The sequence below is a fragment of the Medicago truncatula genome, chromosome 1 (genome assembly GCF_003473485.1).
Source record: "Medicago truncatula cultivar Jemalong A17 chromosome 1, MtrunA17r5.0-ANR, whole genome shotgun sequence".
NCBI classification, from domain to species: domain Eukaryota; kingdom Viridiplantae; phylum Streptophyta; class Magnoliopsida; order Fabales; family Fabaceae; genus Medicago; species Medicago truncatula.
In genome coordinates, this window is record NC_053042.1 from 4533925 (window position 1) to 4552096 (window position 18172).

Below are 18172 nucleotides of genomic sequence, written 5' to 3' on the forward strand. Positions count from 1 at the left end.
GTTATTTTTTGTAGAGTAAACTAAGAGAGTTAAACCTATGATTTCTTTATCATTCCAATCTTCATGTCTCTCTGTCTGAATCAACTCTCTCATATTTACTGGCCAATCCACTCACAATATCAACCGATAAATCATCAATTAACGTCCCAATTTAACATTGAGGACTACTATGTGTAACGGAATACAGAATGCGGGATTAATATATTTTAGGCTCAGTCATGGACTATCATGGTAGTAGCAAAATACATATTTAAAGATCAAAATGACTATTTGTCTATTTCACAACGTTAGTATAAGACATCTTTCAATAGAAAAACATTAGCACAAGACATTTTATTACATTGTTCTCTTTGAATGTAAACATAACAAATAAAATAACACAAAATTATGTTGTGTAAATCATTAAACAACGTACAAAATACTGCAAACACGTTATATTGTGACTCAGATCCAGTTATGTACTTGCATTCTTATTGAATACAGATAGGTATTCATATAGTCACGCAAATTGTGACTATTTGATCAAGATCAAACGGCTGAAGTTTTAAGTTTGAATCAATTTAATAGACAAACAAAATTTTCTTATCTTAAGCCTTTCAATGTTAATCATACTGTCTGAATTGTTTGACTTTAGATTTTTCTACTAAATAGAATCTGAATCCCTTATATTATGTGTGTGGTGTCCTTTAAAAGATAAGTACATGATGTTGAAATTAATATTTTGATAATGTGTCAATGCTTCATCATCAAATAAGGACTAATTATTAATATAGTAATTCTAAACTATAGTTTTAAAATATGAAAGTCATACACCTTTGGTGATTGCTATGGAAGAATACATCTCAAATGTCCCTTAAAGCCATTATTGGGACAACCCAATTGAACAACTAACCATTAAAAAAGTCAATTATTTGATATAAGTAAAGCTTAAGCTATCATATAAGGACATTTATTTATAACAATTATTTGCTATATATTAGGGTCCTCAAAGGCCTAATAAGGACTTATAATTATTAAAAATAATAATTGCATAACAAGTAGAATGGGTATCTGCATATCCGTTGCATCTTCAGAGATTCATGGAATCCCTCAAGTTCATGATGAGAATGTCATGATATTTGAAGCAAGCAAGGTCCAAAATGAGACTAAGAGACTTTGCTCTGTTTACTCTAAACAAGGTACTAAAGGTCTCAACCAAGATGCTGCCTCTCTTCACCAGGTTTGTCTCTCAATCATGGATAACTTTGAAATAATTTGCACGATCACGAGGTTTTAATTCGCGGTTGTAGTTGTGTTGTGATCTTTGATATTAAGAAAAAATACGATCAAATGCAACTAATGTTGCGAGCATTTATTTTTAAAACCAAGTTGTGTAGCAATTCAAGATAACTTTGCATGGCTACGAGGTTTTAAATTGCAGCGGCAGTCATGTTGTGATCTTTAATACTAAGGAAAATTGTGATCAAATGCAACCGATGTTGTGTTGTTTCAATTAAGGAAAATTGTGATTTTTTATGTATCATAACATAAGAAACCTTGATTTCGCGTCTCATATTGAAGTTGTGAACCTTTTGTCAAAACCCAGGCGTATAGTAATTTAAGATCTTAAGATTATGGTAATCGGGATAAAATGTTGCCGCGTTGGACTAGAGATACCAAAAACCTTAATATCGCGACTCAAATTGCAATTGCAAACCTTTCTTAAAAGTCATGTACTATTGTAACTATGATCTATTTATCTATCTAGCATATAAAATTACTAAAACCATATCTTTTGTTTTTGTTTCTTTTTTCTTAAAAGGATTATGGGATGGAAAATGGAGCATTTTGTGGTGTTTATGATGGACATGGAAAGAATGGACATATAGTAAGCAAAATAGTAAACAATACTTTACCTTCTCTCATATTGAGCCAAAAGAATGCTCTTGAGGAGATTCATACAACAAAAAATGGTGTTGACAACAAACAAAACAAATTTTCAAACAACTATCTAAGATGGAAAGAAGCTATTCTTGGAGCTTTCAATGTAATGGATGAGGAGGTGAAGAAACAAGAGAATCTAGATTGTTCTTGTAGTGGAACCACTGCTGTAGTTGTCATAAGACAGGTAAATAAACTTTGATATATAGATTTAGCAATTCATTTTTTATCTTTGTTAAGGAAAATATGATAACAAAAGAACAATAAAATCAGGGTGAAGGTCTTGTCATAGTTAACCTTGGTGACTCAAGAGCAATATTAGGAACAATCCAAGATGAAAAACTCAAAGCCATTCAATTAACCACTGATTTGAAGCCTGGTTTGCCTTGTAAGATTCCTCTCATAAACTAACTACCATGCAGCTTCTTTTCAAGTATTGGTTTGACGGAATATTTTATATTTTTATTTATTATTTTCACGTTTGATTACAAAATTATCATTTTTTTTCTTAATTGCACTTTTGGCCCCCTATGTTTTAAGAAGTTGCAATTTTAGATCCCTAACTAATTAAAATACAAAACAGCTCCCCTATGTATTGGATCTTTGACAGTTTTGACCCCTTAGACCAATTTTAACTCGGTCAACGCTGACGTGACACTTCAAAGGCGTCACGTGTGCATTGTTTTAATTAAAAAAAAAAAACCACATACAAATTAAAGAATTAAATAAATGAAAAAAACAACAAATAATTAAAAAAAATAAAAAAGAAAGAAAAAAAATGATGGAAATTGTGTTTCAAAATCTGATTCTACCTCTTCTTCCTCTCATCTCTCTCTAAAACACTGATTTAAGAACATGCTCCATTGAAAGAAGCATAGAAAAAGTGGAAAAAGGATGACTACCTCAATGCAAGCACGATAATGAAATAATGTTCTATTGAACGTAACGAAAGTTTCGTTTTTATCAAAAGAAAAAGGAGCATATCACATGCACTTTGACATATATAAAGGGTACAAAACAAGACAGCTATATTAGTTGCATGTTGCTTATACATAACTTGAATAAGAATTACACCTCCATTATTCCCTAACAATCGAATGGCCTGATATATTTATCATATAAATTCTTTTTTTCCTCCCTTACTTTGTCGTTTCCTATTTGTATATTTATTATAAACTGCTCAGTTATTTGTTAATTTGCAGTTATAAATGCAATATTATCAGTGCCAGCATGAATAATGCAAGAATATCTGAATAATCTTTAATAGTATGAATATCTATTCTTGAATCAATTCTTGAATCAGTTAAAAATTGTTTTAAAATTCCTCATCTGAGACACAATAACTCCTACATGTTACCTTGAATGCATGAATAAGAACTCCCTGTATTATCAACTTGATGATCTCCCAAAAATATCAGAACAATCACATATTGTTTACATTATTAAAAGTATAATGATAGTTTCTATTTATATTTCCTCATCAACTCTGTTCCTGAATGCTACAACTAGTTTACCTGTGTTTGAAAAATTAGAATGTCACTTTACTTCTTCGTGTTTCTGGTTAGAATTCGAATACGAGAGAGATTCAATCGGAGCAAATCCATGGTAGTGATGAAGCAGTGGCAGAAAACTTCAAGATTTTGGAACAAAGGATTTTGGAGAGAGAATCAGTGTTTTAGAGAGAGATGAGAGGAAGAAGATGGAGAATCAGATTTTGGAACACGATTTCCTTCTTTTTTTTTCTTTCTTTTTTATTTTTTTAATTATTTGTTGTTTTTTTTTCATTTATTTAATTCTTTAATTTATATGTGGTTTTTTTTTTAATTAAAACAATGCACACGTGGCGGCTTTGAAGTGCCACGTCAGCGTTGACCGAGTCAAAATTGGTCTAGGGGGCTAAAACTGCCAAAGATCCAATACATAGGAGGCTGTTTTGTATTTTAATTAATTAGGGGGCCAAAATCGCAACTTCTTAAAATATAGAGGGCCAAAAGTGCAATTAAGCCTTTTTTTTTTGTCAAGCCAAAATTATCATTTTATTTGAGTATGTTTTGTGTTTTCAAAGATTACTATAATAAAGAAGTAAAATGCTGTCTTTCTCTTTTTTAGAATGATGATGTCTTCAAGGTCTATTTTTTTGTTCCATACACACCTTAGTTTAACAATTATATGAAAAACAAATGTTTAAAATATGAGATTATTTCAAATAAGAGACTTCTAAATAGATGGATCATGAATCTCAACTGATTTTCACGGACGTATTTTAATCCAAATATAATAATATTTTAGTATCAATTAATATTTTGAATCTATGTATATTAACGTTAAACGTCAATAATGACACAAGGAGTACTATAAATGTTAAAAATTTAATTATGAGAAATGCTACTTCTCGCGAGAAAGTTTTCACGAAAACATCACGATAGATGGGTGAAATTGCAGCAGACATTTTCTACTTTATTTCCACCCATTTGTGTTTTCTGCTTAATATATCACACTCATAATTGATTGGTGATAGATTCGTGATCATATTTTTCGCTAGAAATAGCATCGCTCCTTAATTATTTGTATCTAACCTAAATTGGAATGCAGGCGAAGCAAAGAGAATAAGGAGTTGCAACGGTTGTGTTTATGCGTTAAAGGAAGAACCACATGTCCAACGAGTATGGTTGCCCAACGAGAACTACCCTGGCCTAGCCATGTCTCGAGCTTTCGGAGATTTCATACTCAAAGACCATGGTGTTATTGCTACACCAGATATTTGGTATCACCGTTTAACATCAAGTGACCAATTTATTGTTCTTGCAAGTGATGGGGTACGTGTTATGATTATTATTACTACTTGCATACAAATTCAATGGCTTTATCATTTATTTATAGATATTTTTTGCTTATAGGTGTGGGATGTACTAAGTAATGAAGAGGTTGCATCAATTGTGTGGATGGTAGAAAGTGAAGAGGAAGCTGCAAGGGCAGTGGTGGAAGCAGCCACAGCTGCATGGGCAAAGAAGTTTCCTTCCTCTAGGGTAGATGATTGCACCGTGGTTTGCCATTTCCTGCAGAAGAAACCACAAAACTTGGAGTATATGGATAGTGGAAAATTAGGTTAAATGGCCCTTCCACTAGTTATCTTCTAAACATAAAGGGCAAGCTACAATGTCTTGTAAAAACACGCTACACAGTACACAGAAAGCATGTACACCAAATGTAGGGACACAATTGCAATATCGAGTAAACCTTTGTTTTCGTGCATAAACAATGGTCATATTAGTTTCAAAATATACAAATAACTCCACACTTTTAATGTGAAATATACACTTCATGAAGGCTGTAATTGTCGATTTTATAGATTTTGTGCATGTTTGGTTATGAGATGTGGAAACTATTTGCATCTCCTATCAAGATATTGTGATTGATCGATCAAGCAACTCCCACAACGTCTGTTTAACTCATAATTTAACTCATAATCTTGTTAAACTATGATCCTCGATGCATAATTCATATGAAATTTATGATAACCAACCACACTTTTCAACAACAATCTACCAACAGTATATATTTTATTAAAACATTTTGTATCAAAATTTGAAATGCCAGTTAACTATGATAAGTAATTGTCCTATCTTTTGAAACTGCAAATCTTTCATGCAAAATCCAAATGGAACCATACTGCTCCATCTGTGAACTTGTTGTCACAAGCAAAAATAAGGCTGAAAAAGAAGAGTATGGAAAGAAGAAAGAAGGTTTGTAGAAATGAATAAAAAATGTTACAGGATGAAGGCTTTTTCCATTCAGGGCAAGGTTACATCATTTTCAACCGTTGCTCCAAGCAGATCATCATCGTAGGAAACAGGTATCCTTAATCTGTCACGAACAGGAACACGTTTCTTTTCAGAACCTGGTGGTTTATCTTGATCTTGCAATTGTGATGCGCAAGTAGGATTGTCAGACACATTTCCCTGATGCGCACTAGAAGATGGACAGGGCACCACTTGAGAAGAATCCTCCTCTTTTTGCATGGATGGCTGCTTAAAACTTGGCTGCCTGAATTGCTTCTGTATTATTATAAAGAAGACAAAATGAGCAAACACAAGATAAACTAATTGTTACAAAGCAAATAATATTTGAATGGCCTTGGTTGATCATTAACCAATTGACTATTTAACACATCAAAAGCTGCAGCTTCTATCTTTTACAAAAGAGGCAGCCTAGAACCATATAAACAACAGTCTTGGTTAAGAAAATGATAATATCAAACAAAATCTTCAAATTTTTTGCCTGCTATTTCAAAAGTCAGCAAAACATTAAAGTCATAAACAATTTTCATTTATCTGGTATTAGTTTTATTTTCGACTGCCTCGGTCTAATATATGGAATTGCTACCAAAAGACTATTGTATGCTTAAACTCACGTTTGTAGAAAACATAGGTTTGAAATCACCAGCTAAATTTTTTCCAGTTTTTTTATGTTAGGGTCTTGCTAAGTAAAACTGCTTTAAGTCTTCAAAACCCATCAGACTAAAAGTGGGGGAAAAAAAGGACTTTTGCATTGAATTGGATTTATAATTTTTACTAGGCTTTACTTCAAACTTGCTTTTAAGATAAAAGTTTCCAAACACAACTTCAAACTCACTTATTAACAATCAATTTTGAAAAATTCAAGTTTGTAAACATTCACCCCACCAAACACTCACTATTGTGCTACAGGGAACATAAAGAAGAAAAAAAAAACAAGTGTTTAAGCAGTAAAGAGTTAGGGTCAATCACACACCTCAAACTCCCTCGCTTTTTTCATTATCTCTTTGTAGGCATTTGGTTCTCGAACTTTAATGATGTTCCACAATACACCACCCCCTGTCCGAAATCGCTTACCATCAGCTGTCTGCTGGCCTCCACAGGACTGTATTGCGTCTACCTGTGAGTTTAACAGTTAATTATACAAATTTGCGACGTACCAAATTGGACAGCTTAAAAAAGAACACCAAACATAATTAAACCCAAAGACTAGTTCAGTTATTTTGAGAAGCAAGTCAATAATAATAAAAAATTTTGAACAAAAGTCAATAATAATAATATAATCTAGAAACAAAGGACATTATCCGCTATGATTTATGAAGAGTATAATGTGGCATAGAAGAAAAATAATCCAAAATTCATAAAAAAAAAAAAAAAATGGAATTAAGTAGAAATGGAGAACTAATACCTAATACGTTTATGGGACAAATATTTTAGATTTTCAACCAACAAAGTCCTTGCTGCAGCAGCAAGTGCAAAATTCCTAAAGGGTGGCTTCGAATATTAGGGTTATCTCTCATCAGTTTGCCATTCAAAAAACGGGGGGGGGTTATCTCTCATCCAACAATATTTTAGATTTCAACCAAGAACCTTCAGTTTGATTCTCCTACATATATTAGGGTTGTCTCCTACCATGTTTACACTAAAATCTTAACTTAGTGCCATCAATTGTTCCTTTACTATTACTTACCCAGCAATAAATTTTCATTAGAAACCAGAAAAAAAATTAAAATGTTAATGAAATTCAGATAACAATCAAAATAATAATATGATATATTTAGGAAAATTCAATTTTGGCTGGCTTTGTTCGCTGCTCTTTTTATACGAGAGAAAACTGAAGTGGATAAACATGTGTACAATAATTAAATACTGAAGGTGTTCATCAGCCAGGAACATCAAAGTTCAAACATAGGATTGGAAGGAGCAAACTAGTTTCTGATTAAAATCTACAAGGTTGGGTACAAAACTGAACACATCAGAAACTGTAAACGGTTGTATTGTATGGTCTTCTAGGGAGTAATAGATAAGCATAATCAGGTCAAGCTGAACCAGATCAGGTAGAATCTGAACTCTAACCTTTTCTGAGAAGAGGTGAGTAAATTATGTTTTCCTCAAACAATGTTTTCGAATTAAACCACGAATTAGAAATGTCTGAAATAGCTCTATTGCTATTTCGCGGGGCAATCCACATCGATGTAATGAAAGTGATGGACCTACGACAATAACAGAACGCCCCGAATAATCAACTCGTTTTCCAAGCAGAGTCTCTCGAAATCTTCCGCATTCCCATCAATAAAGGGAAATTATTAAAAGGAAAATCACAAAAAGAACAATTTCTTTTAATACAATGCAATGCACATTTTACTGGGAGATGAAGAGAGATTATAGAGCTAGTGACAAGCCAAGATTAGAAAATCCACGAAGTATCTGTTGCAATAATACGGATTTAGGCACAGAAGGAAAGGATAAAACAAACTGAGTAATTATGTTGATGTGAAGCATCTGTTATAATGAAACGTATATGATGTATTATAGAAGACAAAATCACTAACTTTAATTTATACTAGTACTGAACTCATAATCCAAATTCCTAAGGAAACATTTCATATCATAAGAAATCATTTGATATTTTAAATTACTCTAAGATGTAATCAAGATATTTGAGATATTTTTCATAATTCTAACAATTCTCGTCAAGCTAAAGCTTTCTGAACTTTAAGCACGTTGCAAAAAAAAAAAAAATCTTACAAGGAAAAAAACAACATGGGCTCCACAAAACGTGAGTGCAAAGACAGATGAGGCATGGTAAATATATCAAGAGATAAGCATTGCTGGAAAGACAACTGAGCAAAAAGATTAAAATGATCACAACTTGAAGAGCTAGTTGGAATGTTGCATAATAAAAAAGCATTGCTGGAAATCCATTACACAGCAGAAAGGAAGCTACCAAGAAAGATACAAGGAAGGGGGATGAACTTCTCCAAGACTTTTGGAACAGCTGATTTCATAATCAGCTGCATATACTTCAAACTTACACCAACAAATATGTATCTTTCCTATTGATAGAAGCCTCGATAGAATTAAAAGAATAAGAAGAATTAGAATTATAAAATCAATATAAGGAGAATAGACAAGTACTGGAAGTATGACAAGAATTATGAAATCAGCTGTGCATACCTCAAACTCACACCCAAATATCAATACGTCTTAGCAATACACAGTCAAAAGAACATCGAGGATTCAGAATTATGAAACCAGTGTAAAAAGGAGAACCTACAAGTAAAACAGGATGCATAGGTAATAAAAACTCGCACATTTGAATGTCAGACTATTACTTGGGCAACTTTTGACGAAGCAAAATCAAGGGGACTGGGTTGTAGACAATTAGAGTAGATAATTTCTTCAATTACTAACATATCAGGTTTCATATGAATAAATTTTTCGGCTATATATCATCAATACTATCCATATAATGCACTAATAATTAGGTGGTTCCTTTCCATTTGATAAAACTGGTCAAGCTGTTTTTAAATTATTTTCAGACATTCTAAATGGCTATGATATTTCATACAAAATTTCATAAGTTGTTTCAAATTGTGGTCTACAACTGCATTTGCAGTCACAATTTTATGCAGTTTGGACAATCATAAAGCAACCCCATCACACTCAAATTTAGACAACATTGCAAGGAAGTATAAGGTTCCAATACCTCTTTGACGATATCGCTTAACGCAGAAACCCCAAGGCAACCTAAAGCTGTATATACCATGTATGACTTTTTCTCTTTCAGACGCCGACATGTCTCTATCACAAACCTGAAAAAAGCACATAATTCATTAGAAGTTCATGTATTTACTCATGTCAAAACGGAAAAATCAGAGAGTCATGATTAAATGTAATGGAACAAGGAAATTCAAAGCCCTGAAAATAAGCTAAAAACAGCTTATGAACATGTAATAAGTTGTTTTCATAAGTTCTCTCAAACAGTATAAGCTCAAATAAGTCAAATCAAACGCTTAAACCAATAAAACACAATCAGCATAACACATTCAGCACTATTAGGTATAAAGATAGACAATTGAGAAAGAAAAAAAAGGGTTTGAAATTCGGAAGAGTGAACAAACCTGTCAATGTTGATGGGTGCATCCGATCCTCCTAAAGCCTTTCTCTTTCTCTTGTTTTTACGCTTCCGATTTTTACTCAGAGCTTTTGGTTTTTGATTAATATCATTGCGATTATTTTCTGCTTCATGAATGAGATTATGATCCTGTGTGGCGGCGACACCGTTTCGATGATGGTCTTCTTCTTCTTCAACCAGTTCACCTTCTTCAACGTCAACCATCTCAACATCATCTTCTTCGTAGATAATAGCATCTAGAATGTTCTCACCGCCCTCCATCCCCAAATTCCAGTGCTTGCTTTCAAAACGGTTAGTAACTCTCAAGTGTCGATTATATATGCGTCTCTGTATTGGTTAAACTTCTTCTTTTTTTTTTTTTTTGTCAAGTAGCCTAGTGGCTAGAGCTCACACAATTTAATTGTGGAGAAGTGGAGTATCCGGGGTTCGAACTCCGGCTCCTGCATATAATATGCAATATCCCTACCAACTGAGCTAAGCTCACGGGGATGGTTAAACTTCTTTTATATAATTAAAAAATAACCATTTAAATTTAAAAATATTTTAATAGGATTTGATTTATATTTTAAAGTTAAAAATGTGAATATTTTAACTTATATACAATATAAAATATTTAATTTCAATCATAATTAAATTTAATCTAATATATTAAAATTATTATGTTTCATAGAAGAATAACATATTGATAAAAGTAGACCTCAACTAGAAAGGTGCTACCGTGAGAGACCACATTTTTTTTTTTTTAGACGGCTTAAATGACTTGCTTTTATAGGTGATATACATTGTTTACTTAATTTAGGAGGTAAAAAAGTATATAAATAATTCTTATAATAATTTCATGCCCATTATATTACTTTGCAATTATCCATAAAACATATCATTTTATTTTTTAAATGATTTATAATATTTTTTTTGTTGGAATAATTACCGTCCAGTTTGTTAGAGTTAATATAATTTGAGTTAATAATTTTTTTAAGAGATTTTTTTTAAGCAATAAAAGATGATGCATAGAGCATCATATATATATATATATATATATATATATATATATATATATATCAATAAAAAGAAAAAGGAGTACAAAAAATAAAAGGGGACTAGGCCAATACTTTTTCATCAATTTACAAACCTAAAATTAGGAATACCCAACCTATATCTAATGTACTCCTCCCCCATCTCATTGGGTATGGAGTGGTGCCAGTAAAAAAAAATTGGAGGTAATGTTAGGCCTGGATCTGCCATGCCATCCGCACATGCATTACCCTTCCTTTACACATGTGTAAAAGTGAAGTGAATATTACTGACAATTTCGTTAAAAAATACAAATATTATACATTTTTTTGAATAAGTACAAATATTACACATGAATTGACTTAAAAATAGAGACCAAATTTGATGATTAAAAATGTTATAGGGACTAAAAATTGAAGATTAATTTTAGAGGAAATAAAAATTTGATGACTAAGTTGAAGATTAATTACTAATATTATTTTTATTTATATAATTCTAAAATCAATTAGATTTTTCAAAATCAATATATATATTTTAAAAAAAGAATTTTAGCGGGTCAAGTAACCTACAAATCTCAACCATTCAAAATCTTTTTGCAAAATAAAAATAAAAAAATCAAGTCTCATACGGTAGAAGACCTAAAGAGGTCTCCCACCATAGTCTTTGTCGTAGTCCCAAAGGTAAAGAAGGGAAAAAAAAACATAACTCCATTTTTTGTTTCAAAAACCTTAACACTATTGTTGTATAAGAATTGTATTATAAGAGTTTTATATACAAACAAAAATTATTAGTTTAAACAACAACAACAAATCATCGTAAGTTTAGTTCAGTTTATAGGAACATTACATAATATATGTATTAGTTGTGGTTTAAACCTCGGAACACCTCGCTTATTCTCCTTAAAAGGAGAATTTTTAGTCACACGGGCCACGACTACATGACAAAAGAAAAAAACAACAATAATAAACAAACCAACAATAATGTAGGTTTGTTTATCATTGTATCCAACAATAATAAACAAACCTACATGTCAAAGTCTCTTATGTAACTTTTGATCATCTATTTTTAAAAAATTGAAGTTTTAGTCCTTCTATTTTAAAATTAAATTTTTGGTCCCTTTTTTTGAATTTTTTTTCCCTCGTCTCATTTTGAGGTCATTTTTTATTATGTAACTTATTAATTTATGATGTAGCAATATTTATTAGGCAATTCAACAAAAAAATAACTAATATTATCACATTGTAAACAATAAGATATAACATAAAAAAATCTTTAAAAAAAAGATATATCATCAAAAAATGAGCTGAGAGACCAAAAATCCGAAGAAAAAAAACTAAATAGAAGGACAAATAATTTGATTTTTTAAATAAGAGGAACAATAGTCTATTTAGTGTGTGTTTGGTTCAACTTTGCTTAAAATTGAATCTGAATTCTGATAGAATTGATTATTGATTTTGATAGAATTAATTTATGTTTGGATACAATAATGCAGAATTGATTAAATAAATTGAATGTTGTTTGGATAGTTTTTAACAAAATTGCTTTTGAATGTATAATTACTAAAATAAACATAGCTAAATTCAAGTAAATGTGCATAGTTGAATGTATATGTAGATCAATACTAAATGTAGATATATTATTTAATTTAAATAAATAAATTTTCTATATATTAATTTAAAACATAATAAATACAATCATTAAACTAATTTTTTTTATAAAATATTTGTTCATATATTTTATATTTTTTGATAAAATATATTTAAGATAAATAATACTAGAGTTAGTTGTCAAAAATGATAAAATATAGCGTAAAAGAAAATCTAAAATTTGGTAAATCATGACCATAAATATTTTTCGGGGGCTAATTAGTTTCGTTAAGTTTTCTAATTAAATTTGGTTCATCAAATTAATTACAAAGCAAAAAGGATAATTGATAAAGGGCAATAAAGAAAAATAATAGGTCGTAATAATCAAAATAAAAAAAAATTAATGTATAATTGATTCTAGGAAAGCCAAAAGTTAGAAATTGTAGTTTTAAGGAGAATTGTTTTTGGAGGATAGAATCAACTCTAAAATGTCTAACCAAACAATATTGAAAACTCAATTTCCACTTTTGATGTTTGTTGAAGTGCTTCTTATCGCTGAAAAGTCAAAAGAAACAAACCCTAAAGTTAAATAGATTTGAGTGATGTACTATGTGTGTACACGATGACTTTCTGTGCAAGTGAAGGCCCACACATTAATATTCGAAATAAAAATCATTTAAGTCAAAATAGGTGGTTACACATATGTTTGTATTTAGAGAAGAAAATATCTTTATTTTTTTATTTTTAAACAAAGGTAATGCAAGAAGCACAGCGAGATATCTTTCAACAAAAAAGAGGAATGAAATGAGAAGGGGAACTATGTCAAGACTCAAGACCTTCTCAAAAATACATAAACTTGTAGTTAGATAAGCTTAAACTGTTTCTAATATATTCTTGCTTAGTACTATAAGGAGGAGAGGGGAACTAGACAAGGGAAGAGAGAGCTAGATCAATGTTAACTAAACTATCTGCACATGTGTTTCCTTCCATATATATATATATATATATATATATATATATATATATATATGAGTCACAAAAAAATTCATATTCTTGGTTCTATATACATAGTTAATCCGCATGTTGCTCAAGTACCAAAGAACCATATTCTGAGACTTGAAGGCAAACAACACTAATCAAGAGTCTTTCAAGCCATAAATTGTTCCAATCTTTAGAAACAGCTATCTCTATAGAAGAAAATATCTTTCTTTTTTTCTTACTTTTATTTTACGAAAGAGAAAAAACATCTGTCTGCTAGACAAGAATTGGATATTTATGTGAATGTTAATATATATATATATATATATATATATATATATATATATATATATATATATATATATGTGTGTGTGTGTGTGTGTGTTTTGTGTTATTATTTTAAAATTTCATATCATTAATCATGTAAATAATTTGATTTCTCATAATAAATCAATCAAATTTTTTAGTATAAGTTAGTCAAACTTCTGGATATTCAATGTAATTAGTTTGGACTATTTTGCATTTTATATTGAGTCATGAACAATTGTGACAACGAAATGTAAAGTCAGAGACTAAAATTATTATTTCCCGTTTATATATAGCACATGACAACCTCAACCCTTTATCATTTCCTTATAATGTTTGTAGCTTTTACAAAATCTAGGTGATTTACTGGTCACTAGGAATTTTACAAAGAACGAAGGAGAAATCAGACACCAATGATTAACGTGATTCCGTTATTTTTATTGGACCTCACCCAAACTTCAAACATTGTTTTGTTGTTGCTTTTGAGTTAGACTCTCCAACACTATTATGTCAATGAATATGAAACTATTGGTTTTTGCTTGCAAGTGAATCATTGGTTTGCATATCACTGATGTGAGTTTTAAGCTAGACTGCAACAGGGTTGTTGAGAATCTTTTTCCACCCAAAATATGATGTTTTTAACTTTTGGGTTAATTAAATTTTTATCCCTATAAATATCCGCAGTTTTGTTTTTAGTCCCTATAAAAATAAATCACACTTTTTAGTCCCTACAAAATTTTTCTTTAGTGTTTTTAGTCCCTGTTAAATTAAATCTTGTTTAATTATGCTTAAAATTTTAAATTTTTTAATGTTTTTTTACATACTTGTTTAAAACATTATAAAAGGTTCCGCCACCATAAAGTAGCTCAAAATTTTATTTTTAGGTCCAAATTTTCGTTAGTTTTATCTTAAATTTTTGACGTTTTAAAAAAATTATATTTAATTCATTACATGTTAAAAAATTCTAAAGTATAGGGACCAATGTAAAAATCTGATGAAAGTGCAAGGAGTAAAGACATATTTAAGCCATTCTTTTTTTAAATACATTTAATAATTAATTTATCTAGATTTCATTGTAAACGGGATGCATTAATTATTTAATATATCTAAAAAAAAGAATATTTTCTTATATACAGAACCGAAATGAGTACTACTATAAATAAACCAGTATTAGTATATGTTTTCTTTTACTGTGGATAAAATTATTATTTGATTTTGAATTCTTTTACACCATTTGAAAATACTTATATTATATTAATAAAACTCAATTGAACAAATAAAACATTAAAAAAGCTCTTATAAATTAATATTATTTTAAAATTATTTTGTGAACCAGTGAATATTCATTTATGATTTTAGATAAGTTGAAATAATTATCTAAAATGAGAATGAGATATTAGTTTTATATATACAATTAAAAGGATGATTTGGTCATTACATATTCAAAAGAGGAAATGATTTATAAATTTTAGGGTTAATAATGTTTTACCCCCTTGTAATATAGAGCACTTTTAGTTTTGCCCCCTGTATTTTTATTTTTTTTAGATTTTGTCCTTGTAAAATAAAGATTCTTCAGGATTGCCCCATAATCCCTATGACTCAGCAAAATCTCTTACGTGACGCTAATGTGGATATTTATTTTTATTTTTTCATTTGCCACATGTATAATTCATTTAACACATCATATTTAATTAAAAAAAACACAAAAAATTTAAAATCCGAAAATTAATTTTCAAAAATGGAAAAAATTAATTTTCTAAATAAAAAGTTCAGATTTCATTTCAATATAAAAATTATGGAATAAAAGGTCTAAAAAAAATTTCAAAATAATTTTTTTTCCAGAATTTTTCTTTTTTAAAAAAATTATTTCAAAAAAATACATTTTATTTTCCTGAATATTTAATTTTTTAAAAAAATAATATATATTTTTATTTTAAAACTTATTTATTTTCCAGAATTGTATTTTTTTAGAAAAAATAAAAGTTTTATTTCAAAAAATTATTTATTTTACCAGAATATTTAATTTTTGTTACAAAAATAACTTTTTTTCATAAAAATAGAAACTTTTCTTATTTTCCTGAATTTTTATTTTATTAGAAAAAGTAAACCAAACTTTCTTATTTAAGAAAAAAAATTGAACTTATTTTAATTTTGAATTTATTTTTATAGTTTTTGAAATATATTTTCCAATTTTTTTTTATTTTGAAAATTAAGTTCCAGAGTTTTTTATTATATTAGAAAATATAATCTGATTTTTTAAAATTTAATTTTCAGATTTTTAATTATAAATGACGTGTAATATGTTTTTTATGCGTGACATCCAAAAAAAAATTAAAAATAAAAAAATATCCACACGAGCGCCATGTAAGAGATTCTAATGAGTCATAGGGGGGCACACAAAGGTGGTGGTCAAGCCCTTTAGCTTGTTTGGGTATTGGCTAATTTCTATTTTGCTCTCTTGTGGCTTTGGACATTCTTGATGTACTCTAGTAGGTCTCTAGGCACACCTTGTGCTTGGGAGCTGCTGTTTGGTTTGGTTATTTATAATTTCATTTTGGCTTGTTCAAAAAAAAAAAGTCATAGGGATCAGAGAGCAATCCTGAAGAATCTTTATTTTATGAGGATGGAATCTTAAAAAAATATTTTAAAGAGGGCAAAACCAAAAGTGTTCTATATTATAGGGGGTAAAACAATATTAACCCTAAATTTTATGTAGAAAAAGTTCTTTTTTTAAGTTTGTGTTGAATATACAATTTTCAAGAAAAAGTTTCTTCTTTTGACTTTTAAACAAATGCCTTGAGGTCATTTGTTAGTACTATTTCCCTAACTTAAAAAACTAAAAATGTTTTTTTAATAAAAATAGCTGAAATGTTTATATCTTAAAATTGATAAAGTAAGAACTTTTTAAATGTGTAATAACGCTATTTTTTAAGTTAATTTTTAAAGGGTCTTGCTAACCAGGGCCCTAAAGGCAATGGTTAAGGATTTCATTAATACTTTCTCCGTCCCGCAATAGACGATCTATTTGAAAATTTGCAATTTTAATCTAGCTTACGTTGACCATATTTTTCTACTAATATACACAGATAAATAATATCATATAAGATGTCGTTAGATTCGTCTCGATGAGTATTTTCAAAATATCAAATTTTCATAATTTTTTCTAACATATTATTCAAGATATTTAAGCTCAAAATTATGCATTGGAATGCGTAATGGAGTCAACTTTGTATTGGAAATATAAGTCTTTACTATTTTTCTTATCAATGATTACATAACTTTTCTTTGCAAACTTACTTATTTTAATACTTTAACCAATGTTCCAAAGGCAATGGTTAGCATTTCTATTTTTAAAATATCTATTTTACATGATTTAATTGAATGTATGTGTTAGAAAAATTATATCATCGGTGTATAAAAATTAAACGTTATACTATCTTAACTGGTGCTAGTCACACCAAAAAAAAAAAACAAGTTACACCCCAGAATGACTAATATACCCCTAAATTGAACACAAGTAAATTTAATTTACATTAACCTAGATTGAACGCAAGTAAACTGAATTTACACTAACCTCTTATATACATACTATATACATACGTAAACTTAATAACCTAAATTGAACGTAAGTAAATTTAATTTACATTAACCTAGATTGAACGTAAGTAAACTGAATTTACATTAACCTCTTATATACATACTATATACACATGTAAACTAAATTTACATTAACCTAAATTGAACATAAGTAAACTTAATTTACATTAACCTAGATTGAACGTAAGTAAACTGAATTTACACCAACCTAAATTGAACATACGTAAATTTGAATGTAAATTTGAATTTACATTAACCTACATACGTAAACTACACTAACCATTTTTATATACATACACGTAAACTTAATTTACACTAACCTCTCACTTAAAATCAAATTGACAAGTATATCTCATACCAAAACAAACAATAAACATAGAAACTCATCGAAAATGAAATTCATGAAATTCACTAACCTTTATGAATATAGTACATATCAATAACAAAGATGTTGATTCAAATCTTGGTTGCACATCTATGGTGATTTATGGATGAAAGAGAGTAAGGGTTCAGAATGATCATAAAAGATGAGTTTTTAGAAATTTACATGAAGAGGACAATTTTGATATTATTGTAAAATTTTAAATAAATTTGGGTGTAACTTATTTTTTTTGGGGTGTGACTAACACCGTCTACTATCTTACTTCATTTTTTTTTTTAGGGATATCTTAATTAAAATATAAATTGCTTGAAATATATATTTTTTTGATTCAATGAAGGGTTCAAGGCTCAAAAGGGAAAGATGACTAATTCAAAGGTTTCTTGAAAGGATAAAATAATAAGAGAGTTGCACTTCTAGTCTTTTCACATTTAAAATTGTTGATTCTCTTGTTAGAAGACAA

At 29.3% G+C, this 18172-nt stretch overlaps 2 protein-coding genes across 2 annotated transcripts; one reads left to right on the top strand and one right to left on the bottom strand.

Moving 5' to 3' along the window:
* The first annotated feature begins 972 nt into the window (after positions 1-972).
* LOC11417180 (probable protein phosphatase 2C 72) lies at positions 973-5322 on the top strand. Its single transcript, XM_003588986.4, has 5 exons — positions 973-1219; positions 1802-2107; positions 2194-2308; positions 4513-4736; positions 4818-5322. The coding sequence occupies exons 1-5, from the start codon at positions 1043-1045 to the stop codon at positions 5028-5030; spliced, it is 1035 nt and encodes a 344-aa protein (XP_003589034.1). The 5' UTR covers positions 973-1042; the 3' UTR covers positions 5031-5322.
* A 126-nt stretch (positions 5323-5448) lies between these two features.
* On the bottom strand, positions 5449-10161 carry LOC11414207 (uncharacterized). Its single transcript, XM_003588987.4, has 4 exons — positions 9839-10161; positions 9424-9529; positions 6691-6834; positions 5449-5975 (listed from the first exon to the last, which is right to left on the bottom strand). Exons 1-4 carry the CDS (start codon positions 10111-10113, stop codon positions 5712-5714), a joined length of 789 nt encoding a protein of 262 aa, XP_003589035.2. The 5' UTR covers positions 10114-10161; the 3' UTR covers positions 5449-5711.
* Between the last annotated feature and the right edge of the window lie 8011 nt (positions 10162-18172).

Coding starts and splice junctions, on each gene's coding strand:
- LOC11417180 (XM_003588986.4), top strand. CDS start 1,043: ATGGGTATCTGCATATCCGTTGCATCTTCAGAGATTCATGGAATCCCT. Junction 1,220..1,801: donor ATGCTGCCTCTCTTCACCAG/GTTTGTCTCTCA, acceptor TTTTCTTAAAAG/GATTATGGGATGGAAAATGG. Junction 4,737..4,817: donor TTGTTCTTGCAAGTGATGGG/GTACGTGTTATG, acceptor TTTTGCTTATAG/GTGTGGGATGTACTAAGTAA.
- LOC11414207 (XM_003588987.4), bottom strand. CDS start 10,113: ATGGAGGGCGGTGAGAACATTCTAGATGCTATTATCTACGAAGAAGAT. Junction 9,530..9,838: donor GCACCCATCAACATTGACAG/GTTTGTTCACTC, acceptor TGCTTTTTTCAG/GTTTGTGATAGAGACATGTC. Junction 6,835..9,423: donor TAAGCGATATCGTCAAAGAG/GTATTGGAACCT, acceptor TTAAACTCACAG/GTAGACGCAATACAGTCCTG.